Source organism: Crocodylus porosus, unplaced genomic scaffold (assembly GCF_001723895.1).
Source record: "Crocodylus porosus isolate Cpor-Errol unplaced genomic scaffold, CroPor_comp1, whole genome shotgun sequence".
NCBI classification, from domain to species: domain Eukaryota; kingdom Metazoa; phylum Chordata; order Crocodylia; family Crocodylidae; genus Crocodylus; species Crocodylus porosus.
The window spans coordinates 51,020,596-51,047,886 of NW_017728950.1; the positions used below are offsets into that span (position 1 = coordinate 51,020,596).

The window sequence follows — 27,291 nt, forward strand, 5'->3', positions numbered from 1 at the left end:
ATAACACCACCACTATTTACATAATCAACTCTTTCTCCACCCCCCCATCCTCCTTGTCCCTTGCCTCCTAAAAAGTATTTTTAAGGCATTACTATGTCTTTTTAAAGGGGCAGGTCCATAGATTGTGGAAACAGAAATGTCTTTATCTGAGGCTGAAAAGCCTGGTGTTTGAGGGGGTAGTAAGATGCTGTTATATATTGTGACCAAAACAGCACCCCAAGAGCCTAAGCAAATGAGAAGTGAAGTTAAGTGGTGGGGAGTCAGAAGAGGATTTTCTTACAAGCTTTACAGATTTCTGCCCCCCCCCCCCCAATCCCTGTCTTCATTCACTTGTTTTTGAACCAATAAATAACATTGAATGGATAGCAGTACCAACTTATTTTCAGCAGGATTAACGAAAACAACTTTTTTGGCGCTCATTCAAGAGCGTTTCTGGTAGGAAAGGGAACTAGTTTTCACTAGTGGTGGTTCTAAGAAGGATGACTTAAGCGTATGCAAAGCTTCTAGGCTAGGGGTGAACAAAATATAGCCTGTGGGCTGGATTCAGCCCACAAAGAGTCTTTGTCCCTTGGACCCACCTGGCCTAGGTGCCATCTGGCCTGTGGCACATCCTGCCGCCCCCAGGTATACAACAGAACTGCAACAGCTCCACAGTTGGACTCTATTTCTAGGCAGTCCAGGCGATAGAAGCTCCTTCCTGCTGCTGTTGCTGGCCCCAGCCCTGTGGAAACTGGCAGGGAACCACACGCACAGCCCTGGCCCCGGCCTTAATCTCTCCTGCACCCACTCTGAATTCACCCTGGCCAGAGTGGATCAGCTCTAGACCAGCTGGGACCCATGAGCACAACCCTGGCCCTGAACTGCCCCGCACCTGCTCTGGACCTGCCTGCCCATGATAAGCAGCAGTGTTGGCTGGGCAGCAGCTGCTGCTGGGTGCAGAGGAAAAGCAGTCACCTCCCCTTTTGCTGCTACCAGGCACTTCTTGTTGCAGCAACCTGGAGCCCATGCCTGGGCAACCCTGCAGCTCCTCTTCACTGTTGTCATCATCACCAGGACTGCCTCTGGGCTGCTCAGTGGGGTGGCAGTGGCAGCAGAGAGGAGCTGCAGGCTCTGGGAGGCTGTAGCAAGAAGGGCCTGGCAGGACAAGTGGGGAGGCAACTGATTTTTCCCTCGTGCATAGCAGCACCTTCTGTCTAACTGCAGTCGCTGCCACTGCTGTTTATTATGGGTGGGTTTGGAGCAGGTGCAGGGCAGCCTGGGGCCAGGGCCAGGCTTGCATGTGTAGGTCCCAGCTGATCTGGAGCTGGTTCACTCTGGCCAGTGGCAGGGCTGCACTCTCAGCTGCTTTTGGGCTCTGATGGCAGTGGCAGGGAGAAGCTGCAGAGGGGGAGGGTGCGGTGTGCTGACCAGGCCACAGTAGCTGACCAGAACTGCCTATGTGGCCCACTTCTCCCAAATAACTGCCCACCCCTGTTCTAGGCCTGTAGAGAGATCTCAGATTCACTTTTCAGCAAGTGAAAATCTTGTCCCTAGGTAAGTTGTTTCCCCCCCCAGATACCAGCTACCCGCATTTTGCATCATTGTGTGTCTATTACCAATTCCCCCTGATGTCTTTAGGCCTCTCTTGCATGCTGTATTTTCTTACTAGTCTGATAGTAATAGGCATCATATCTATGACCTTCCAGTTTGTAGAGGATTTGGACAGGAGACAATATACAGTACGTAAAGATACTTTTAACTACTCAAACCCCTCAGCAGCTTCGTCTAGTTTTAGGAGTAGCTTTCTGAAATCCTCCTGAACATCTGAATCGCCCCCAGATAATCTGAGACCACCTTTATTTTCTAGTCTGGTTGTCCAAAGAAAGGTTTCACAATCTGTAGTTATTTGGAAACTCTTGGTATTTGGCCTCCAGGAACTCCAGTTACTTGTATAAGACAGTGACTGAATGAGGAAATTTTGTCTTTGTAAGATTGCACCTCTCTGTAGACACTTCTTGGTACAGTAGTAGAATTTCTAGAAATTGGGAATCGACTTGTATTCTGAACTGCTAAGGTTACAAATCTCATTCAGGACAAGGCAGATAGCTATTGTATGAATCTTGTTGGTACTTCTCCTTAGAATTTATAAGCACTTAAGAGGTTTGCTTCTGTATTTGACATTCCCAGTGGATTTGATAGCTGTGAGTTGGAACAAGGGAAATTTTGTTCTCTTTGGAGCAGGATTCTTTGTCTGGTTTTTATCCCATGGACTTCCTACAACAGGGATTGGTGTATAGCGCTTTCAAAGACCTTGTTCCTTGTTAAAAGACAGTACCTTTTGCAAGGAGTTTGTGTTTTATATCAAACCTTTGATGAAACAACCTGTAAAAATAGCATCCTTTAAGTCAACTGATTAAGCATATGATGTGAATAGGATGCATAAGACTAAAGACTGTATCATTAAGTCTTTAAGAATTTAAGAGAATTGTTATAGTTTAGCCACTAAAGCCACCTCTACATGTTCAGGTAAAGGCAAGACGGGGTCTAATATGTGATCCATATAATTGCACTTCCTGCCATGCTACGTGTGCATGGCAGGAGGTGTGATTGTGGGATCATGCATTAGATTCAATCGCTCTGTATTGCCAGTATAGGGGGAGCCTGATCCTGGGCCCCCCTGCCTCGACAAGGAACAGGCTCCTATGGCCGGGAGCCCACTTGGCTGAGGGGTCTTCCAAGCGTGGGGGCCACATGCAGCTGGGACCCAGAGTTCTGCATATGATGGGGCTCTTATTCCCAGCTTCCCATGTGAACCCTGAGGTTGTGTTGTATCTCCGAGCCTTGGGGTTCATGGCAGTAATGATCCTCTGGGTCCTAGGGCTTCAGGTACCCCCAAGCCTTGGGGATTGTGGCTGCTGTGATCCTCTGGGCCCGAGGGTGCCATGCAGGGCATGGTGTACCTTTGTGGCTGGGAGGCCTGTCAGCTGATGGGTCCCCAGCCATAAGGGAGAACCTGCTACAAGTGCAAATTAAAGGTCAATAGCAACCTTATATCATGTTTACACATTTTTGAGGTCTAACTTCATAGCTGGTTGGAGCTTTTTATGGTATGATAGCTACTTTGCATGTGTAGCTGATTTAAATGTAATTAGGTAATTAACCAGTTGATTGCGTGGTAGCTTTAATGTGTAGAGGGGGCCTTAGTCTCTGCCAAAGATAAATATTAGTTAGGCATCTTTGGAAGTTCCTTATCTGGGAATTGTTTTCCCCTGGTATCTTTTTAAACTCCTGTTCTTGGTTTGGAACCTAAGATGCTTTGTCTCCTTCTACTTAATGAGTATCCATACCCTAGAATTTGTGAACTTCCTGGGCAAATCTTGAATCTGTCCTCAAATAGATTCTGAAAACTTGATCTTTAATGGCATCCTTGAAAATACAAGGAACAGTGTCTCTGTCAGGAATATAATGGAGTTCTGTGTAGATGAGCTCCAATTTGGATCTCAGTCCTAGTTACTTGAAGTTTCCAGTGTTTCGGTTGAAATTCAGTTCTAGCCTTTTTTCTTCTATTCTCAGTTTTTCCAGTTTTTTAAAGCAGCTTTTTTGAGAGGGCCATCTGAAGACTAGTTAAACAGTGTGATATCAGGTAGTATGTGAACCCTCTATAAATATATGTTGAGTGATGTTTCCTGTGCTTCCTGATAAAATATTTTCCTGTTAGTGGTTACACTAGCAAGAAGAGTTTTAGAAATTTGGGAGACTATCCATCTGGGATTCTTTTATGCATTTTCTTCTAGTGAGGCACTTTTTTCAGGACTTTACCAGAAGGTTGTAGAGACATAATTGGTTCTTAAAAGAGTTTCCTTTACAGATGTTATACTGTTAAGTTGGAGAGTTTTATATTTCTTTAAAGAAGCATGTCTGTTCAGAAGATAAACAGTAGGAACCCAGTTGTAGTAGATCATAGGGCACTAGGTACCCAGTTCAGATAGTAACTAAATTTTATTTTTTTTACTTAAGTGCTGAAAGAATTGCAAGAATTAATATTGTGAATCATCCTTCTGATTTCTCTTGTTGGGATAATTTATTGCTCTTAATGTAACTTGGGTTTGGCATGTATGTTGTAGCTTGTTTGTGTTTTAAAAAGAATAAAATACAAAAGTGGTTTGTGTGGTATGCTAGTGCCAAAAGGGTGAAGTAATTGTATTTAAATTTAGCCAAAGTTACTAAAACTTCCATTTTTTGGAAAAGACTGAAGAAAAAGATTCTTATCCTAACTCATGCAATTTATATTCTGTATAATAGGCTGAAAAACAAGCAGAAACTGAAGAGACTACAACAATGGTAACACCTGCCGCAGTGGCAGCAACATCCACAGTGACTGTGGCTCCAAAAGTAAGCCCTAAAAGAGGAAGACCAGCAGGTAACCTTTTTCATACATCTGACTTAAAATATGGAGGGAGAGGGGCAAATAGAAATTGAGAGGATTTGTGCACAATCAGAAGTATTATACAACATTTGATACCCAGTGCTTAAGGGAAACTTCAAGTCCAAAACAATGTAGTGTTGGGCTGAGATACTCAACACACAAAGTGACTTAAACTGAGATGCTATGAAACAGATATTAAAGCTACCACAGAACTTCCTGGTCTGTTAAGCATCCAATAAGAGTCAATTATTTCTATGGAGCATGGCTTAGCAAAGGTTTATATTTTTCACAAGGGCTTTAAAACTGATACTGAAATGAAAGGGCATTTCTGCAAGTAATGAGTAAAGGAAAGAGCAGGGGAAGAAGAGAGCGTTCTGTAACCTGGTTATTTAAAGCCCCCCTGCATGAAGGAGATGCCTATGGAGGTGCATTTAGAGCAGAACCAGTGCATCTGTGACACCAGAAAAGGGTGTGCAGTAAACCCAAGAGTTAACTGTGACTGAAGTTACATCAGTTGACTAAAACCACATTTGCTATTATATAGGACAGCAAGAAAAATACTGCTGTGGGCATAAAAGATTCTGAAACGTGTATTTTAATAATACATGTTAATAGTATCTGAGATTTATTTCATTTTGCATTAAAACCAATAAAGCTGTATTATTCTGGAAACTAGGAACATTATTCTTAATTTATACCATTTAAGATAATTAAGTAAAAAATGAATGAGTATTCTTGAGTCACCAGTTACGTTGCTACAAGATAAATCTGTGATTAAAGGTTTCCAGAGACGAAACCAAATCATAGGTGTGCAGAGTCAAAAGAAATATAAATAAGAGGAAAGAAAGGTGATCTATAAGAGATCATAGCCATATACTCACATATTAAGGCTTTCACATACTAATCCAGTTATATTTTACATAACATTTGAACACCTTCCAGGAGCACATTAGTCAGCATGACTAATATCAGCCATATTTGTTCTCTTTCTGTTTTTCTTCCCTGGCTACCTGGTGTAAAGCAAGGTATTTTTGGGGGGTTGTTTGTTTTGGACTGTCATGCATACATTTTTTATATCTTTATTAGATAAGGCAAGATCAAAAAATGTACCTTGAATCCGGGGAGAGATGCAATAATCCTGGTTTGCAATAATCGTGGGTTCCTGTGGGAGTTTATATTGCGGTCTTTTGGCCACCTTTTGTTTCCCACACAAATGAGCCTTATCTTTTTAAAGAGGCCGTAGTTTCTACTCTGAGAATGTTCCTAGAAGAACGCATTTGCTTTGGAATACCTGAGATGTAAGATGCTGTAGGGAGTATAGGAGCTATTGGGAACAATGTGGGGTTGGAGGATTTCTTTAAAGAAAATTATAAATGGTAAATATGTCTATTTTGATAAACAGGGAGAATGGAACTATCTGCAAGTCTTGGATAATTTGAAAAATATTGCTGCTAATTGTGCATTATTTGAGGGTGGGAGTTAAAGTATAACAGGGCTTAATTTATAGCTACTTTATTTTACTTGCTTTTTAGGGTGGGCAATAATTACTTTGCAAATATTCTTGTTGAGCAAAAACTCTTTTTAAAAATCATAGGTTAAATCATAGGTTATGTTGAAAAATGATTCTTGCAGCAGTTATATATGACTGCACTAGCCTGTGATCTGAGAAGTGGATAGTTTATTACTCTGATTCACTTCCATCCATCCAGCAGGCATGATAAAAACAAAACTATTTTTTGAAGCGCAGCTATAGCTTAACTAATCTTACACCAGGCTATTTTTGTTTTTGACATGAAAACTAGGAAGAAATGGAAGTTGTACCAAACTTCAACCTAAGTCATTCACAGTTTCTTCTAGTAAAACATAACTTCCTATTTTATTACTTTTAAAGAGATGGGCAAAATATTTTGAACAGCTGGAAGGCATGAGATTTGAAGTGTATTATTTATACAGAGTAGTAGCAGGAGGCACCTAAGCAACAACATGCTTCTAACACTCCCTGGAGAATTTATTGCTAGGTAACATGTGCAGAATCCCCTAATGGTACTGTAGCATGTGCATCTGTTGCTTAGCAGTTCTTCTTACTGACATTCTCAGTACTTCAAACATTGGATAGCATATTTCTTAACAACATGTCCACTGGGAACAGCAGGCCAGTATCTCCTGCCAATAGAGACATGTTTTGCCATTTTGGAAAGGAGTATATCATATAAAATGTGCCTATGGTACAGTATTTTAAGGGTATTTAGCATATCATAATGGAAGTAAGACAATGTTATGTTGTCTGTATTTCTCAAAGTACTTGCTCCTAACCGATATCCAATAATATTGTGAAAGATCACTTTTTCTTTGGGATTTTGGATTCTGTAATACAGGACATATAAAACTCATACTAGCAAGTACACTATTCAGAACAGTTGTGTTCTTCCTGGGAATGAGCTGGATAATTGAAATAATTTTCACTAAATTTCTGAGTCTGTTATTCTCTAGCTGTTCCATAATTAAAATAATAGACAGCAACAGGAGATGCGTCACTCTTAAAGCACACAGAGAAAAAGCAATGGGAATCACTGCATTTAAGCCTTTACAAACCTGTTAAAGTGTTACTGAGATGTTGGGTTTTTTTTAAAGGAACCTGTTTATAATTTAATGAAGGAGACCCTCGCCATTCGCAGATTTACAATTCGCAGTTTTGAATATTCATGGTGTGCCGTACCAACCCACACTCTCTCCCTGCACAGTGCAATGACACTTTACTGCGCTCTGGTGATACTTTTACATTCAGTATATTACAGTATTTCAGCATTAATCTGTTCCCTTAATCATGGCATCTGAAAGAAAAGTGAATGATAGTGCAGCGAGGATCCCGCCTGTTTATCCTAGCCTATTATCGATACAGTGCAGTATTCGCAGATTTCCCCATTCACAGGGATCTCTAGAATGTATCCCCTGCAAATGGCAAGGGTCTCCTGTACTTTCTTCATGTGTAAGTTATAGTTTGAATTTTTATGATAATGAAGGCAGACAGGCATTTTGGCTAGCTTTCAGCACTGGCTGTAGACTAACCTGGTCTTTCTATACATTAGCTACAGAAACAAAGGTTCCAAAACCAAGAGGCAGACCCAAACTGGTGAAAACACTCTGTCCTCCAGAGAGTGACATGTGAGTTGGCTTATATAAAATCTCTTTGCATATTTTTAAAGCAAATGATTGTTTTTCATGAGTTAATATAAGCGTTGTTGAGTTCCTACCGGAAGTTTGTTATGCATGTTACCTTGCTTCAGGAGATGAAGCAAAGAACTGTAAGGATGATGTGACAGCTTTAACTCCTGGATAATAAAAACATTAAGGGCTTTTCTTCTGTCCCTAATTTGTAGAAGTTATGCAGATATTTTTCTTATTTGTCCCTGTATATATTCATACCAGGTGCCTACATTTATGATAAAAGAGAGAAGGACCACCCAACAAAAAACTATTAGCTTACTGAAGAGCCTTTTACATCTGCTTTATAAAAGGTCTGCCATTCTCCCCACCACAAAAAAGAAATCCAACAAACGGACATCAGGGGAACCCTAACACTTTTAAGGTTAGGGACAGACATTCAAAAAGCCTGAGCCTGAATTGATTCAATCTTTGCAGGTTATCCTGACCTGGCTAGATTGAATCAGTTTGCAACTGCATAGATGTTCTCTCTGAACTGAAGAATTCAGGCACATGCCTGCAGTGGCTCAGGCTAGAAGCCAGGGAGTGCTAGAGCAATCCTCTCTTCCTTTTGCACAGGGCTGAGCTGAGGTGGGGATAGGGTTTGGCCAGGCCCCAGCAGAACACTCTGAGGGCGGTCTACCTGCACCATCCCAGACTTTATCCTGCTCAAGGAGCAGGAGGTGGTATGCAGCATATGCATGTGTGGATGATATAGAGCTTTTCAATCTCCTCACTGCTTCATCATACTGTCTGCAGCAAACTGACAGTGGAGCAAGCCAGCAGGCCAGCAGGGGGCTGAAAAAAGTATTTATCACCTCATCAGCAAAACAATAGCCTCTCTCCATTACTTCAAACTCTTCTTAAACAGCTTACCTGTTGGTTAGCTTCAAACAGCCCTAAGTGGTCACTTTTTTGTCTTCCTGCCCCAGTGAAATTGAAGACAGTCTCACACAGAGACACCTTGGCATTAACTAGCTAGTATATCACATGCCTAGGGGCTGGGGTCCCTGCTGTGGGAGATGGGATCAAGGGGGGGGATTTCCTGCTTGAGCAGTGGGGTGTGGGGGAGCCAGCAGACCCTACTGTGCCTGCAAGTCTCTGCCAGAGCTTTGGCCAGGGAGCAGAAGGGAGGGGTTAATCCTGCTGTGGAGCAGAGAGCCCCACCCAACCCAGAGAGCATGCTGGGGTGCTGGGGGTGTCTGCTTTATCTTAAACCAGCAAGGGGTCTGGGACAGACATTGCAAAAACTGGTTTGAGCCATATCAGTTAAGTATAATACTATATTCAACCAGGTGTATTTCAAACTGGTTTCAGCCATTTTCAAACTGGTTTATGTGCACTGAACATCAGTTGTTACAGGTTTAAACCAGTTTCTGATCACTTAAACTAGTTTGTGTGTAATGTCTGTCCCTAGCCTTCATGTTTGTAAAGCTTACTTTTCCCTGTCTTGTAGCTTCTGTAATCTTCTCAGTCATCATGATGTTTGAAAGAATGAATCAATTGTTCATATATTTGAAACTTGATCTTTGTGATGTGCAGCTGTATAAGAAATGAGCCTTAAATCTTTCTAGTGTAACTAATTTAAGATTAGTAGTGGTGACCCAAGCCCTGGTCCTGTAAACCCTTTTGCATGTGATTAAGCATGTGAGCAGTTCCATTGAAGTTGCTTATTAGAATATTTTAAAATTGGGTATATGTATACATATGTGCAGGATTGGAGACCAGGTTCTTAAAAATAAGAAGCCTGTATTTCTGAGGCTTCAATCCTCCAAATACTAGAGCATATGATTAAACCCTTTAGACTAGCTAAAAATGAGGATTATGAAGTTTAGGTATGGCCTGTATATAATTGACTAAAATTTTCTTAAACTTTTTAGAGTTCATGAGGAAGATAAGACCAAGAAAAAAGGACAGGAAGAAAAAACAAAAAAGCAGGTGAAAAAAGATGAGGAGAGTCAAAAGGAAGAAGACAAACCAAGGAAAGACCTTGATAAAAAGGAAGGAAAAAAGGAGGCTGAGCCAAAAAGGAAGAACACTGCCAAAGTGGGCTCTGCGTCAGCTTCTGATTCTGAGGAGGAAGGAGAAGAGCAGGAAGGTGATAAGGTGTGTGTTCTCATTAATGTATATCTGGACTTTTTTTTTTCTTTTAGCTTTTGTTATAAAAGCTTCTTCAGAAAACATAAGACTATTTTGATTATTTGGAGAGGACAGAAGTAGAGTGTGGCTATCTAATTACATTCTAATCTAATCACATAGATTCTGTTGCATCATCTTTGGGAGTTTGTGGCCTCTCCTTTCTTCTGGGGAAAGGAAAAGAGTCAGATTTCACAATTTTAACACATGCACAAGAATCTCTTAGCCCACAGTGGTTGGTTAGGGTTAATTGTGTGGGAATTCCAGGTTCAAATATTTCTGCTGAATGGAACACTGCTGTAGGTCTAAAAATTATGGCAGGTAGGTTTAACTATTAATATTCTTGATTTGCAGTAGTCTAAAGACTCCTTCTCTCTCCCCACTCCAATCCCTAAACTCTATTAAACAAACAGAAGAAAAAAGGAGGAAGAAATTTTCAGGGAGCTCATAGAAGAAATGTGTTAAAAAGCCAACATGAGCGAGAAGTAGGAGAAAGAAAGCGCAAACAAGAAGAGCAGATGGAGACTGAACCGTGAGTAATAATTCTTTGTTGGCTGTGCAAACTTGTAGCAGTAATTGTAAGATTAATAAAATGAGACGCAAAATCTGAGAGAGAATTCCTTTTCAAATAGTTTGCAATTATATCTGCTAGTGGTCTCCCTTCCCCCCCTTTCTTCCTAGTGCTATTTTTTTGTAATATTTATATGAACAGAGGGTCAATTTTTGTAATTCAGTAGATGAGATGACAAGTGTGATTTGGGGGAGGATGGGAGAAAATATTATGATGCTTGTTATATTTTTTGGATTCCCTTTTCCAGTGACTTAGGCTTCCTATAACATAAGCGCAAAGTTGACAGATTCTGTTTAAAAATGTAGATACTAAGGATGTTTCCCATATTCAAGCCTGCTCTTGTGAAGAAAGAACTAATTCTGTCCAATAAAACTGTTCCGGCCTTTCATCTGGAATATATGAGGCTGAGAGGGCTGGGTCCCATTAACTCCGTGACTGGAATTCTCGTCAGGTTGTGGAATGCATAGGGTCCCCTGGAAAACATTTCCTTCTCTGTCTGGCAGCTGGAGTCCACACCGTCAGACAGAACAAGGAAAAGGTTCTGCCTTATGCTACTCTGGCTCTGCAAAGCCAATTGAGTGATTTCAAGAGCACTCTGCACTCAGAAGAGAATTATCACAAACAAGCCAAGCATCCGCATGGAGAGAAGATACTGCCAGAAACTTGGGGGGGTGGGGACAGTAGAAAGAAATCTGCCCTATTCTGGAGAGCAATTCCAGGAATGGGTGAAGAAGGAGCCACCAGGAGATCATGATGTACCCAGCCCCACAATTAGTGGGAGGGAGAAAGAAGGGGAGAACAAGGTAACAACTCTGGGAGAACAGCTAAGAAAACGGTCCCTCCCTCAACATGTAATGACGACATTTAACGCACGCCCTCTCTCTGCTAACTTTTCCGCACCCATTAACAGAAACCCAGCCTATTTTTGTCCTTCTCCTCAGACCTTTCCTCTTTTCTTCTACTGCTCCTTCCCTGGAGCACTAAACTAATTTCTCTTCCTGGCTAGCTGCCAAATGGTAAGCATCTCCTGCCTTACCATTTCTTTGCAACTGCTTTAATGTGTTATGTAAATTCTGTAGTATATCTTTTATTTCTGCAACAAATTTGTAGTGTATTGTTTTGGTTATACTAATGTATATAAAAAAAAAAAAAAAGCCTCTTCCTTTTGAAACAGGTGTCTAATTTGCTTCATATCTCTGAGGAACTAAGCCCAGGTGCACTGGAGTAATTATAGAGAGAAGCTGTTGGTTGCAGTATTGGGATACAGCATATCATGGACTATAGTGACCAGTGTTGATGCTAAATCTAATATAAAATATATATTTATATATTTTCTGTCTATGCTGTTTTCTGTAAGGTTCTCAGCCAGTTGAATGAAAATAAGATGACTTGTTCTTTGTCAGTTTATCTTAATCTCTAATAAGATACCCCTTTATATCATTAGTATTAGCCATTTTTATCTGAGCCAAACAGATATTGTTGTTATTTCTCCTTAGGGGGTCTGTATAATTGATAATAATAAGAAATCCTAAGGACTAAGAAATCCATGACTCCATCATTTTATAGATTATGAAAGGAAAGTGTAGGACATGATGAGCATGAAAGGGGGAGGACTGACTTTTTTTCTATATGTCTTCTAACATCTAGTGAATTGAAAGCTTCAAAAGCAGTATATGAATTACAAAACATGCCCCTAAAGCCTGCTGGGACTTATCAAGCAAAGTGACAACTGAACGTGACGTATTGGAGATTTTTGATAAGCAGTGGTTTGTCATAGTTACTGAACGTGTAGTGGAGTATCACACTTTAGTTTTGCTTCAGGCTAAGATTTCATAACTTTAGCGGGGGGCGGGTTTCTTCCCCCTTCCCCCTCACCCAAAGAGGGAGAGCCAGGAGATTTGAAAAATAATAAATAAATAGGCTAAAACCCTTACTCTACCTTAAAATTAAAATGCAGTTTGATTTTTATATACAATTGATTTTACAATTTTGATTTTTAATATACAATATAACTAGTAGGATACTTAAGAATTTACTTTGTTTTGTAGATATCTTTACTTCATTACTGTTGTATTGTGCTGTTTTGTGGTGTGTGGGTTTTGGGAGGTTTGTTTTGGGCGGTTTTGGCTATATGATCACTTTTTCCCAAATTCCTATGCATAACTGAGGTGGAATCATTTACCACTTTCAAAGTGTACTAGTCATTAAAATGGTCTTACAGTTAAAGATTCTGCATGCACAAATGTTTCATAGGTTACAGCTTTTTCTGTAGAATAAATAAAGAATAAAATTTAGAAATGCGTATTTATTTCCTTGACTTTTGTTTGTTTCCATTTGCTCTGAAAACACTAACTTCTGTTGATAGCAAACGTATTATCTGGCCAGATACACTTTTCCATTTGCCAGTAGCATATCCAGTATATTATTTTCCAGAATATAATTCAGCACATATGAATTCAAGGACTGACTACTTCATTTGCCTTTACCTTCTGTTATGGGAAAGCAAGTTCATCATTTTTATCAGGCATTATATTTGACAAAAATAGATTTCACTTAAGTGACTACAATCCTCTGAAGTTATATTTGACAAAAAATGGACTACAATCTTCTGCCTACAGGATCTTCTTTAAATAAAAGTGTTAGTTATACAAGATCAGGGCTTGCCTTTTCCCTTTTGCTAATGTTTCACTAAAGCATCTCTAAAACACATCTCATTAAAAGATGTTTTACATACAGCTTTTAAAAGATGTCAATTGTTGTAAAATCTTTAACATTTTTGATAGGCAGAGTAAAGAGGAAGGCAAGAAACCAGAAGTTAAGAAGATGGAGAAGAAGCGAGGTTAGTTTGAAGAAGCTGTTCAGACTTTTTAAACCTTTTAATTTTAAAACACAGATTGTGTCTTATTTCATCAGTGAGGAGTCTTTGGATCGTAAGTCAAGGATACCTGTGCTGTGACTGCTTCCTGCAATTGCAGATGCAGAGCCAGCGTGTATGGTTTGAAGTAACTTCCTTCAGCAGTGCAAACAGCACTTCTAATGCACTTCTGTCTTGGCTGTTGTCATCCCAGCTTTTGATAGTATTTCAGTTGGGCAGCAGTAAGCAGAATCTTTCTCCTTAAGGAACCAAAGGTTCTAGTTCTCTGCACTCTGAATAGGACTGCTATAGGGGTTACTTTGTCCCCCTTGTTGTCTCATAATAGCAGAAAAGGTCAAGAGGTGCTTAGCTTTTGAAGTAATCCTCTACTGAAAACACTTAACTGCCAGAAGGGCCTCAGATTCCCGACAGTTGATATAGCCTCTGCATCCTCATACACCAGCCCAAATTCTTAATGAAACTTTTGCAGGGCAGGTCACTCCCTTTTTCCTCTCTGCCATTTAATACTATTGTCTTTGGAATCGGGTTGGCCCTGGGAACAATCCAGATCACTTTTTTTTTTTCAATGCCATCCTCCTTTACTCTTTTCCCTTTAGTATCTTTTCTTTGTTGTCTGCCCTGTCTCCATTATTTTTAGTGGAAGGCTCAGGATCCACAATGGGGAAGCAGTTGCCCTAGTTCTTTTAGAACCGAGTCCTTCAGTTAGTGTTCCTGTCACTCCCTTGAACAGCCCTTCGAGTGCTTCTATAGTAGCCTGCTCAGGATGTACTAATAGGAATAAGTGAAATGTTGCTGGAGACCATTTTTTCAGTCTGAACCAGGAGAAGACTGACAGGTTGTAACAAATCTGAGCATCAGTGTTTGCAGGGGGAGGGGGCTTTTGCTTAAACCCGTCTGGCCAGATACATTTTTTCAGTTCCCAGTAGCACGTCCAGGATGCTGTTTTCCAAAATAATTCAGCATGTGAATTTAAAGGATTGACTACTTCCATTTGCCTTTACTTTCTATTATGGGAAAGCAAGTGCGTTGTATTTTACCAGACATTATATTTGACAAAACTGGACTACAATTAAGTGACAAGTTACTGCTAAGTTTCTAGGAACCCAGCTAACAACATTTAGATTCCTATCTGAAGGTTTTTCTAAATGTTTATCTTTTGCTTCTAAACCTAGGGTTAATGATCGTATTCCAATTCCAGAGTAACAGTTGGCTATAGCTATGAAAAACTGAAAGCTTATTTCTGTCTCCTACCATAGCATATGCTGAAAAGAGATGGCTTCATAGCTTGTCAACTACTGTCTAATTTTTTAACAATAACAACAGTGTTGTTGAACCAGTTCCTTTTTAAATGCTCCATAATGCTTATGATCAAAATAGTATGTTTTGCATGGGTAGCTACTATAGACTGCTTAGGCACAACTGTTTTTAAAAAACCTTTTCTATGCCAGGAAATCAAGTTTGTAGAATTTTTGGGGGGTAGTATTCTGGTTCAATGGATCAAACAGTCAAAATATTATTTTTAATCTTACAGAAACATCAATGGATTCTCGGCTTCAAAGGATACATGCAGAAATTAAAAATTCACTCAAAATTGATAATCTTGTGAGTATGCTGTGTTAGTTGGTGTACATGCATAGTGCCTTTAGCTAATATGTTTTGGAATGTATAGTTGAGATCTGATCCTGTGGGTGTTTTGAAAGGGGAAAGAATTCCTGCTGTTTACAGAGTGACCATTCTACTTAAATGAGAGCACTATAGATGTACGAAGAGCCCTTGGGTAAGCATGTTTAAAGAAAAATCCAAAACAACAAGACTTGTCAAAGTGGGTTCTAAAATTTTATTTTACTTTTCACCATTTTATCAGTCGTCGTTTAAAATTTTTCGCTCACCTTGGACAAAGAAAATAAACATTTTGAACATGCACATTTCTTATGTACACGATTTCTACAAGTGGTGTATTTGCATACAACTAAAACCTCACAACATCAAGCTGTGTAGGGGACTGCCTAAATTCGATTATTTTCCTAACATTTGCCAGTCTTCAGGTTTAATTAATGGTGAACATACAAGTGTGTTCTGTTTTTGTTTTTAAAAATAACCAAACTTATTTTCTGATTATGAGCACTTGGATGGACTTCGAGTGTGCTTGTTTGGAGGAATTTCCTGAAATGTACAGAACTTGTGAAGTTTCTCTCTTGGTTGCAGCTTAGGATTGAGGGAAGGATACTTTTCCATCTTCTTCCTTGTTGGACATGTTGTTCTTGGTCTGCCTCTCTCCTGCCATTATGTGATATTCTAACATGGGTGGGTGAAAAGGTAGATCTGGCCAGCAGCTAAACTCCATTTCCCAGGAGTCCCTGCCTGCATGGCTGGGGGTGGTCTCCATGGAGACCCCAGCTGCTGTGCTGTGATAGCATAAGTCTAGGGTTGCCATGCTGCACTGGCAGGGTGCAGGACAGGGAGCTGAAGATATCTTGTGGCATGGGCAACTTGGTCAAATTGTAGTTCTGCCCTGGCCCCAGACGAAGCTGGCCCCAGCCATGCAGGCAAGGGGTCCTGGGAAATGGAGTCTGGCTGTTGGCCAGATCCAGCCCATGGGCTGGATTTTGCCCACCCCTATTCTAACAGCAGTGAAGAAGCAAGCTGTTAAGGTGCAGTTGGGTGGGGGGAAGAAAGGAATGGGACACTGTTTTTAGGTCCCTGCTTACCTAATTGCTTGTGTTGCCATTTCTTCACCCATCATATGGGAAATGATGCAAGGAAACTTGACCGCCTGCTCCTCATGCCTCTATCCCTTGTGCTGTTTCCAGAACCAACAAGCAGCAAACATTTCAGCAGCCCCTGATGGTGGCACCCTGAACTGTAGCTCAGTACTTGGGGGTTCAGTCTGGCATCTACAGCACCATCCTTCAGTTGGGAATCCTGAGGTGTCAAATGCTATCAGACATCATTCCCAGAACTCATGCACAGAAAAATGTCCAAGAGCTGGTAACACTGAAATCCAAAACTGAGGTTTAATTGTCATTTTAAGATTTAAAAAAAAAATACCTGTAATACTATTTTTTTTAAATTTTTTTTTTAAATTTTATTTATTTTTATTTATATGAGCCTCAATTTTATCTAAATACAGTGTTGCTCTACTGGCCTGGCTTTAATGTTCTACGACAATTAAACAAAATTTAAAATTGAGTGAATTTGTATTGGTGTAAAAGATATTAGCAATAGTCTTTCTTATGGGTTTATAGTGGTTACACAGTGTACCAAGTATGTCAAACTTCCCCCTCCCTCCTTCCTAACCTGCCCCTGCCCCCAGCCAGATCCAGATATGGTAGCAAAGCAAGTGGAAGCAGTGGGAGTTAATGCAGCCATTGCTCACCCCCCACCTCCAGTACATGTTGCCACATGACACCGTAATTTTGACATCCCTGCAGTATGCAATCATAACAAGAAAAAGATTGGTTGCAGGGAAAAACACACTGTTCATCCAGCATGTCCCACCTGATCATGCTTTATCATTAAGCAAACATGAGGTCTTAGTCCCAACTCTTTCCTTGCTGCCTTCCTTAAAATAAATTTTGGCAATTAATAACATCCATGTATATGTGATTGAAGATCCACTTTGGTTGGAGATACCTAGGAAATAGCTTGTTGAAGGAGAAGAACAGTGAGGGCAAGAGAAGGACTGTAGTAGGATTTGTTTTCACCTTGAAAGCTGGTGTTAGAACTTGGCATACACGGGTATGTGAATCTTACTAATTTTAACCATGATATTAAATGTTATCAAAAGTATCAGAGGAAGAGGGAAGAAAGGGCTGAGGAAGAGGGCTTCTCTGGTGAAGTCTTGAGGATAGCTGAACTTGTGGAGTCACCTTAAGCCCAGTATTTTCACCTTGGGTATTAAAAATGTGAATTCACAGAAGTAGCAGAAAGTGCAAAGCGAGTTTTATTTTTGGCATTAGTACCAAGCCATGTGTAACTTTAGTATGAGTTACACAAGAGAACTTAGATTTGACACTTTGAACCAACTGCTATGTGTTGAAACCAAATGAAGTGTTTGAGTTAAGCTTAATTACTGTATGTCTCTTCTATGAAAATATGAAGTACTGTTTCTTTGGCATGGTAGGAATTAGTTAAAGTTGTCCGGTGTTCTCATCTATAGATCTGGGTGTGCTGATCATTTCCGTGTTCTACTAAGGTTTTCTAGCTGCCAGTATTTTTTTTTTTTATTTTTATTTTTTATTTTTTTAGTCTGAATGCATATTTTACAGTGATAATCAAGTCTTAATTTCCTTCCCCCCCCCATATTTATTTGATCCTGGACCAAAAGTTAAAGTTGAAACCGACTGCTTCATTTTTGTACAGGATGTGAATAGATGCATTGAGGCCCTAGATGAGCTTGCTTCACTTCAAGTCACAATGCAACAAGCTCAGAAGCACACAGAGATGATTCTGACACTCAAGAAAGTAAGATGTTGCTTTACCGTAAAAACTTTTGAAAGTTCAGTGGATTGATTTTTAGCCATTGTTTTTAAGCTTATTTATCTTAGTTTGTGAAAATGTTTGTTTGTTTCTTTTTAAATTTTGAATGAATTTTACTAGATTAAGCAATTTATGTATCCTTTATTAAAGGAGGATGAGCATAACTTAAAAAAAATTTAAAAAGCAGATATGCATGTAGGTCTGGTTACATTTCATTTGTGAATCTTCAGATACGAAAGTTCAAGGTTAGCCAAGTTATTATGGAGAAATCTACCATGCTGTACAACAAGTTCAAGACCATGTTTCTGGTTGGGGAAGGAGATTCTGTCCTCTCTCAAGTGCTGAATAAATCACTTGCTGAGCAGAAACAGCATGAAGAAGCAAACAAAACCAAAGAACAGTGGAAGAAAGGCACAAATAAGAAAACAGAAAAAGAGAAAGAGCAAACAGGTATGTAGTGGCTTCCTCAAATGCACTCTCCACCATCTCCATCTTAAGCAACTCGATTTCAGATTGCCGTAGTCCAAATGTAATATAATGTAGGTTTCTTTTTTTATTATTATTTTGGAACAAGTCCTGGACCTCAGTAGGTAGGTTATAAGGACGTCTTGCTGCAGAATCTGCCCGTAGGCTAACATAAATGCAAGCTACAAACATTCATCTAGCACAGGGGCTATTGTTTTGGGCAGAGGGCTGCTTACTGAGTTTCAGCAAGCCATAGAGGGGCTTGTGACAGGTAGCCCAGGGCAGATTAATATAAATTTTTAAAGTTTTTTAGGGGTCCCACAGGCTGGATGGAATAGCCTGGCGGGCCCACATCTGGTCACCGGGCCGCATTTTGCCCACCCTGATCTAGCATCTAACATGCCTTCTCTTGAAACATTTATGCTGTTGGTTCCATGGCCAGAAAATGGCTGGAAGGGTGGTTGTGTCTTTACCCCATACATTCAATGTTGCTGACTTTTATATTTTTTTGAACAGCGAGATAAGTGTTAAGAGAAATGTAGTTGCCTTTTATCTTGCATGTCTTCAAACACTGAAAGCAATTATCTGTATTTTCTTTAGGAGTTCTGTCCTAGCTAAAGCAAAATGTCAGTAATAGGGTGGACATATTTCACATGCTATTGCCTATAGCTGACTGTTTTACTAGAGACCTTAGACTGCAGTTAACATCCAGAAGATTTAAATATCGGGGGAATTGAGCACTTAACGACTTCCGGAAAGGTGGGGATAGAAATAAGTGTTAAAAAAAACCCCTGAAAATGGTCAGGGTGAACTTGGAAGGAGTTCCAGTAGGAATAGATGTAGAAGCCAAAATACTATAAAAAGTAACCAAAAAAAGTTGTATTCAACTCCTTTGGGATGGCCCAAAGACTGTCAGGAGAATTGGGTACCTACCAAATCAGGGTTTAGAAACCTACAGCCTGCAGAGAGCCAAGGGGCTTCTGTGGTGTTTTAGCAGCTGGGGACTTCACCTAGGCAGGAGAGAGAAGCAATGGTATTGCCAGGGGTACTGGTGGCTCCAGCCCTGGCAGTGCAACGCAGGTTGGAAGCAGCCTGCACCCAGGGCCAGGTAGATCCCTACTGCAAAACGTTACTGACCACTTGTTTTTTGGGTGTGTAAAAGGGAGGTAATTTCTGAGTGTCCTAACCACTTTAATGCATCATGGTGGAATATGACCAGAAGTGGATTACACAGGTACTACAGAGCATGCAGCAAAGGTTTGTGTAAGCACTCTTAAGTAGCCTCCTACTATATTAGCACTTACACATGGCCTTCATGGAAAAGCTTCCCCCTCTCCCCTGCGCAGCCTCTAGTAAAGAAAACTAAAACAAATTAATACAAAGAAGAGCTGTAGATTGTAAGTAAAGAGTAAGATGAGAGTGCTCCTGACCAACTGGAAGGAATTAAAAAAGCAAACTTTGATGAAGTTCATCCTAGGGTGCAGACAGAACTGGCTGAAGGAATATCATAGTTTCATAGTTAGTAGAGTCAGAAGGGACTTGAGCAGATCATCAAGTCTGACCCCCTGGCATGGCAGGAAAGAATGCTGGGGTCAAATGACCCCAGTAAGGTGTCTATCTAGCCTCCTCTTAAAGACCCCCAGGGTAGGACTGAGGACTTGGAAGTTGGTTCCAGATCCTAGCCGCCCTGAATCTGCTCTCTGTCAGCTTATGGCCGTTGTTCCTTGTTACTCCTGGTAGTGCTTGGGGGAACAGGGACTCTCCCATTGCCTGCTGGTCTCCCATGGCCAGTTTATAGACGGCCACCAGATCCCCTCTCAGCCTCCTCTTCTGGAGGTTGAACAGGTTCAGATCCCATAGTCTATCCTCATAGGACCTGCCCTGCTGCCCCCTCATGCAAGTGGCCCTCCTCTGGACCCTCTCCATATTTTCCACATCCCTCTTGAAATGCGGTGCCCAGAACTGGATGCAGTACTCTTGCTGGGGCCTGACCAAGGTTGCATAGAGGGGGAGGATCATCTCCTTGGACCTGCTCGTGATGCATCTGTGAATGCATGACAAGGTGTGGTTAGCCTTTCTGACTGCATCCCCACATTGGTGGCCCATGTTCATCTTGGAGTCAGTGATGACCCCAAGATCCCTTTCATCAGCACGGAGGCAGAAAAGGGAGTTCCCCAGCCTGTAGGTATGCTGCTGGTTCTTCTTCCCCAGGTGCAGTACCTTACACTTATCAGTGTTGAATCCCATCCTGTTCTCATCTGCCCACCCCTGTAACCTGTCCAGATCTGATTTGCAGCTTGTCCCTGCCCTCTAGCGTGCCCACCCCTACCCACATCTTGGTGTCATCTGCGAATCTGAACAAGGTGCTATTCACCCACTCGTCCAAGTTGCTGATGAAGATGTTGAACAGTGTGGGACCGAGGATCAGAGCCACTGGCAACAGTATTTGCCTAAATAATGATACCTAAAGTACATAAGGTCTTGCAATTAGTCCACCAAAGCAGCTTTTGTCTAAATGTACAATTTTTAGTATAGTACATGAATTCCAAGAATTGTATCTCTTTACTGCTTCAAATTTAGGCCTTTATTTTGCAGAAAATGAGAAAACAACTTTTGGGACATTACAGTAAAAAATTATAACATTAATTAAAGGTTGGCATGGAATAATAAGGGTTCTTGCTATTTGGTAACTGGAAGGTAATGTTATTTCTCCCACACTTGAGCGGCTTTTGGTTCCAATACCCACACATTTTCTTTGAAAGTAACTGAATGTGTTGAGATATTTCTTGGCTGCTTATTTAAATGGAAAGAGCTTATCAAAGAACAAATTAATCTGTATGACATTCTAGCAGTAAAATATACATATGGGTTTCCCTCACTTTATGCAGGTTCTGTATGTGCGAATTTGCTCTTATGCGATGACCCTTTTTATAACAAATATTCATTATATGCGAGGTAAATTCACTCTTATGCGATCAGTGTGGTGGAAGCCTGCAAGTTAGCTGCTTTGTGGGAGTGACACATGCCTGTGTGGATCGGTGCTCCTTACTCGTTGTCTGCGACACGTTTCTGTAGTTGCCATCCCCATTATGATTGTGCCCTGTGTTGATGTGTACCATCTGCTATTGATGAATACCAATATTTTGTAAAAGTGGTAGAAGTGGGTCTGGAGATCAGTACAGTTGAGGTCTTGGAATGTATCCCTATTTGTTACATTGTAAAACGGGTTCCTCATATGCAAATTCAGGTTATGCGCCATTTTCCAGGAAAGCATGTACAGTAGGGCTGCGCGAAGCTTTGGTTACCAATTCAATTCAGAGAAGATTCAGCCGAATTTGGCGACCAGATCTCCAAATCTGAATTGAATTGGGAGATTGCTAAAAAGGTTCAAATCAATTCGGAAAAGCTTCAGTGGAGATTTGGTGATTTGGGCAGCCACAACTCTGCCAGTAATTTGGCAGGGGGGAGTTGGAGGAGGGGATCATAGGGGGACCCCCCCACCAGGCCCCATCCTCTGCCTGCTCCCCCAGGCCCCCTGATCCCCACCCACTCTCCCAGTCCTGTCAATGGCTGCCCTGTCCAGCCCCAGCATCCCAGCACTTAAAAAGAAAAAAAAAGAAAGCCTTGCACTCACCAGCTGCTGCAGCAGTTGGTGGGGCCTCTGGGGGCTTGTGGCAGAGCCCCCCATGCAGCAGGGTCGTCCCCCCTGCCTGGTAGGAACTGGTGAGTGCAGGGCTTTCGTTTGTTTATTTTTAAGTCCTGGGATGCTGGGGCCGGGCGGAGCAGCCATTGACGGGACTGGGAGAGCAAGCAGGAAATGAGGCCTGTTTGACTAAGAGATCTGGCCAAATTGATTCGGGACAGTGATTCGAATCACAAAATCCATCTTACCAAATCACTGTCCCTTGTATCAGCCAAATCTGAAGTGAATACTACCCACTTCGCACAGGCCTAATATACAGCATGAAGGAAGGGAAACCTGTATATTTATTGCCTCTATCAAGAAAATGAGGCTACTGCTCAAGTGTTTTCCTGAAGTCTGACCTTACGTGTGCTCTGAATCAGGATTGGGCTTCTTTAAATTTTTTATGAAGAATATTGTTTTAAAATGGGTCTTCTGCCTTCTAGTATCACTTTCTCAAAGGGCTTGATAGAAGATAATCTTGGTATTGGGACAATTATACCATTATTGGTTTGTACCCATATGCTTCTTGATTAGAACATAGAATTGAGGGGGGAAGTAGAAAGTTTTCTGTCTGTGAAAATGGGCTATATTTTTAGCGACTTCAGTTAAGTAACCCATAGCATCTTTGATTAGAAACTCCACTTGTAACATGAGACTCTTTTTCCTGTAGCGACCGGAGGAAAAACTTGTCCCTATTCAGTTGTTTGGTTGGTTTTTTTTTTTTTACCTGAAGTATAAACTAAAGCCTGTAATGTCTCTCTCTAAGTGTCAAAGTGCTTGTTAATCTATTTTACCATTCACTTTTTCTTATAATGCTTATACATATAGTCAGATTTGTGGTAAAACTCACAGAGCAATTTAACTTTCTTGGATCACTGTTCAGTCCATTACTCCCAGTAACTGACACAAATGGAGTACTAGACTACTTAATCATACTTTTTTGTTTTGTTTCCTTAAAACTTCCAGTTAAATACTGCCACATCATATTATATAGACAATAATGGGTCTTTGGATGTGGAAAATTGAGATTTTAAATCATTGTAGCACATGATAGTCCTCTTTCCTACTGTAGTCTCATAGTACGTCTATGAAGAAAGTGGCGTTTGTTTCAGCAGGGGAGGGAGAGCTGCTACAGTTGCATGAGAGTCCCCTTCGTGTCTCCAGCGTGGCCATACCCCAGAAGAACAGAAAATCTCTTGAAGCGGACCACATTGTATTTCCTGTCTTTTTTTTTTTTAAATAAGCCATGTGCTTTTTTAACTTGAAGAGACTTAACTTATCCAGTACTTGCATTTGTTTGGAGTGTGTGTTGTGAATAGTTAGAACACAGATTAACTTGCAAGTGATGGACTTCAGCAACATTTTATACCATTGTTGGTTTTGGCTTCTTAAGTATTCTTTGTAAAAAGGAGAACGCCTGCTTGTTTTACTTAAATACTCAAGGAAATTGTGAGTCTGAGCTAGGTAGATAGACTCTGCTACAGTGTTTTTGCTTTCCAATTATATTCTCTCTGCTGTAAACGTTAGGATTAGGGGTAGCAAACTTTCACAGTGCAGATGTTGATGTTAAAAACAAAAAGATTCTGCATCTTTTTTTGTTAAGTTTGGTTTCTGCTTACCTATTGCAGCACCAACTTTTTGTCTTTGTAACATTAAAAGGTTCAAAGATGCTGAATGGAGGGCCTGATTCTCAAGACAGCAACCAGCTGCAACACAATGGAGACAGCACCGAGGAAAAGAGAGACAAGCATGAAGTCAGCACCAAGAAAAAGTGAGCATAGTTCTAATCTTAGAACGAAAGGGCTAAATCATTTGTGGTATGTGCCACTCATTCACTATCTCTCTTCCCCCAAGATAACATTAAGCCAGCATCTCTATAAACTTTGAACAGCCTGAAGGATAGGTGAAAGTTCAGGCCATTTCTAGACCTTACCTATTGGATCTCTGCTTTCACTGAACTCTGCATTAGCCAATGTAGGACCACCATTGTTGGACCACTGGGTTTCATTTATTTTTTCTCAAGCATAAGCCAATCTCTTGCGCTTTTAATTAAAAGAAAAAAATAACCCACACTTGAAGTATTGGACAGCTAATTGGGGGCTTTATTGTGTCAGGGTGGGCAATCTGCAGTATGTGTGCTGCAAGTAACACATCAGAATCATAGAAAGTTAGGGTTGGAAGAGACCTCAAAAGGTCATCTAGTCCAAACTGCTGCTCAAAGCAGAACCATTCCCAGCTAAATCATCCCAGCCAAAGCTCTGTCTAGCCGGGTTTTGAGAACCTCCAAGGATGGAGCTTAAACAACCTCTCTGGGTAACCTGTTTCAGTGAGACTATTATTCCTAATGTCTAACCTAAAACTCCCTTGCTGCAACTTGAGATTGTTGCTCCTTGTTCTGTCATAAGCAGCCACTATGTGGCACACAGCAGACTTGGGAGGAAACAAGGCAGCAAGAGACAGGGCAGAAAGCAGAGCAACAGATCAGGCAGAGGAATGGGGGTTTGGAGTGGTACTTGGGGAAGATGTGGGGCTAATTTGTGGCGTACCTGCATCCACTGCATTATGTTATTGTGTAAAAAGACCAACCCCTTAATCTATTCCAGACACTGAAAATTGTAAAATATAGTTATTGGAAGATCATACTAAATGCAGCCCTCCCGCCACCACTGCTGCAGGGAAACCAGTGGCTGGGAAGGGAGGGAGGATGTAGTCTTACCCTCTGCTGCTTGACCCATCATCCCCCATTCCCTACTTGTGGCTCACTGCCCTTTTAAAACCCCAACATGTGTTGTCAGTACATTTCTGAAAATGAACAAGTTTTGTTGGTAGATTTTTCTCTATTGTAGATTCTTAGCTTTTGGTATTTGTCTCACCTGGTATAGTCCTGCTTTATGAATCTGTAGCTGAATTTGTGGAGGGATTCCCTTCAGCCTACAGGGGAATGAAACCAGTCATTCTAGCAGCATGGGCCTGAACTTTTAAACAGTCTGGTTAAGAGATGCAAGTGTTTGCTGTGTCAATGTACTAACACAATGTGGTTTAATAACCCAGATTTAAATAAATCAGATTTATTTGAACAAATATAGGCTCTTAAGGGGAGCTTTATTGTATTTAGCTTGAACTGCTTCTCAATTTGATCTGATTTAGTTTGGTTAAACCTAAATAAGTGTTTATGCAGCCCCAGTATTGAAGGCTAAACCAGTTTCAAAGTCTTCACAATCTTTATTAAAAATGGTGAAACTCTCCTGTGGAGAAGGCCTTTGACCAAGGTGTCAAACTTGCTATGTACTCCAGGCCAGATTCCAACTCAGAGCATGAAGAAGCGATGGCTTCATCTCCAGTCCCAAGCTGGAGCATGCAGTGGTGCAGCAGTTCTTGCTCTGGTTGTGATGCAGAGCACATGGCAGTGATTGCCCCTACCTCCATGCACTGTTCTAGAGCTGTTGCCAGTGTTGCATGTCCCAAGGCATGCCAGTGGCTCCAGCACAGGCATGAGGTGAGGGCTGTGGCCACAAAGTGCAGATGAGAGAAACAACTGGAGAGCAATTAGGCTTTGTCAGCCCTTAGTTGCCTTCCTGCTGCCAACTGGAAAGTCCACAAAGGCCCAAGGGCCCCCAGTTCTGTAGCAGGCGGTTTATCCCCAGCCATACTGGTTGTCCAGTAGGCCCAATACAGCCTGCAGAGCTGCTTTGTTTTCACACTACATATTTGAGTCTTATTCAAACAATTAAGTCAAATTTCTTGTTAAAAAAAAACACTGCTCCCCAGATTTAATACTACAAAAATCAGCCTTGAATGGGCAGCAATAAAATCTTTGCATCCAACAGACTATGTATCGCCAGCATTTTTTTACATTAACAAAGAAAACAATTACATACATAATACCTAATAAAAGACTCATTGACTACTAACTAATTTCTGTTCACCTGGTTTATTATCTAAACATTCTTTTGTAAACAGCTCAAGGAATGGGGCATGTCTGTCTGAGCATAAGAATGCATAAGCTATCTTTCTGAATTTACACTGAAGTATAATGGATAGTGATATCAGTTTAAACAGTTAATTCATTTAGAATGGAGCACTAATGTATCAACCTATTTGGTGACTGGAAATTGTGGTAACACCTATTTTCATTCCCTTTGAAGCTGTGCTGTGTTAACAGCTTTAGAAAAGACAGTTAGTTGTTTTGTATAATTTTATATGCATGGATGCTTTGGAAAGATTATGAAGAAACTTTTGGTTGGTTGATTATTTAGTTAGATTGCAAACATACATCGTGGAAAAGTTCTGGGTGCAATGAGTAATTCAATGGCAGTAGAGCAGTATTAAGTTACAACTATTAGAAGTTATTTACTAAATAAGCATGTGCTCCCTACTGAAGTTGTCTGTTTCAAAATAGGATCTAACATACTTTACTTATTTCTACAGGGGGAAATTTAAGTGTTCTTTGTATAGGTAGCATTAACCCTTGCTGCTTTTATTCTTCTAGAACATCTGGTGAAGAAAGAGAGTCTGAGAAAACAACAAAAGAATCTGCCTCTGAAAATAAATGATGCCACTGGAATTTTTTTAAAGTACAAATTACAGAGGATTCTTATGTTTTGCATTTAAAATCTATAGACTGCTGAAAGTTTTAAATAATTTTATAAGCATAGTATTTTAATGTTAAAAATTTTGTGGAATAAAGCCCCCTTTAATCTTGGTTTTAAAAGTATTTAAACATCCTTGCTGATAGTTTGTCCAGTATTAACAGGCAATACGCAGTTCAAGTGTGAAAAAATCATTTAGGAAATGAATGCTTGTGTTACAGGAGTTAGAGCTGTAGTATATTTTTATCTGACTACTGTATGTTTGTCTTGTTGAAAAGAGTGACACTTCTTAAACTGCCCAAATGCTTTATTTGTATAAACCTAGTCTCTTCCTAAAATACTGACCTATTTGTGCATAGTTTTCAAAACGGATATTTGTCAGGGTGTCTTTTCACTGTGTTTTGTAGAGTTGAAAGCAACACTTTTATAGCAGTTGAAATGTTAAATGTCTGAGTATACTTAATCACTCATTTTTTAATACAGAGGTTTAGTTTTGTTCTTGCAAACTCATTGTGCCAATTTATGCTATGTGACTTTCCATAATAATGCTTTTGGTATGATAGATGTCATACTAGGGGAAAAAACTGAACCAGTGTTTCCACAGAACCTATCGATGCACATCGATCAGAAAACACTGTCTTGAACATTTCTAAAAATTAAAGAATTTAAGCTGATACAGAAACACGTGATTCTGCATATTTTGTGAGTTGTATAAATGGACACTCATTCTTTTGGACTAATTTTGAAAATTAACCCAAAATTATATGAATAGTTTTGGTTTTTTCAGTGTATTTTGTGAAACATGTTCTTTGATTCTGATGCTAGATTTAGGTGATCTATGGATTCATACCTAAGTATTGTTGCTACACATTACATCAGATTTAT

General features: G+C 40.4%; 1 protein-coding gene across 5 annotated transcripts in view; it reads left to right on the forward strand.

Annotated features, from left to right (window-relative positions):
• PSIP1 (PC4 and SFRS1 interacting protein 1) overlaps positions 1-27,090 on the forward strand; it is a 49,921-nt gene extending 22,831 nt beyond the window's left edge. For 3 of the 5 annotated variants that reach the window (XM_019554944.1, XM_019554945.1, XM_019554943.1), the window contains 10 exons: positions 4,282-4,399; positions 7,492-7,567; positions 9,487-9,712; positions 10,156-10,274; positions 13,097-13,152; positions 14,720-14,790; positions 17,551-17,652; positions 17,898-18,117; positions 23,477-23,588; positions 26,307-27,090. In XM_019554944.1, the coding sequence (XP_019410489.1) occupies positions 4,282-4,399; positions 7,492-7,567; positions 9,487-9,712; positions 10,156-10,274; positions 13,097-13,152; positions 14,720-14,790; positions 17,551-17,652; positions 17,898-18,117; positions 23,477-23,588; positions 26,307-26,370 (1,164 nt within the window). In that variant the 3' untranslated portion in view covers positions 26,371-27,090. The other 2 variants (XM_019554946.1, XM_019554947.1) reach the window with 2 other exon arrangements.
• The last annotated feature ends 201 nt before the right edge of the window (positions 27,091-27,291 follow it).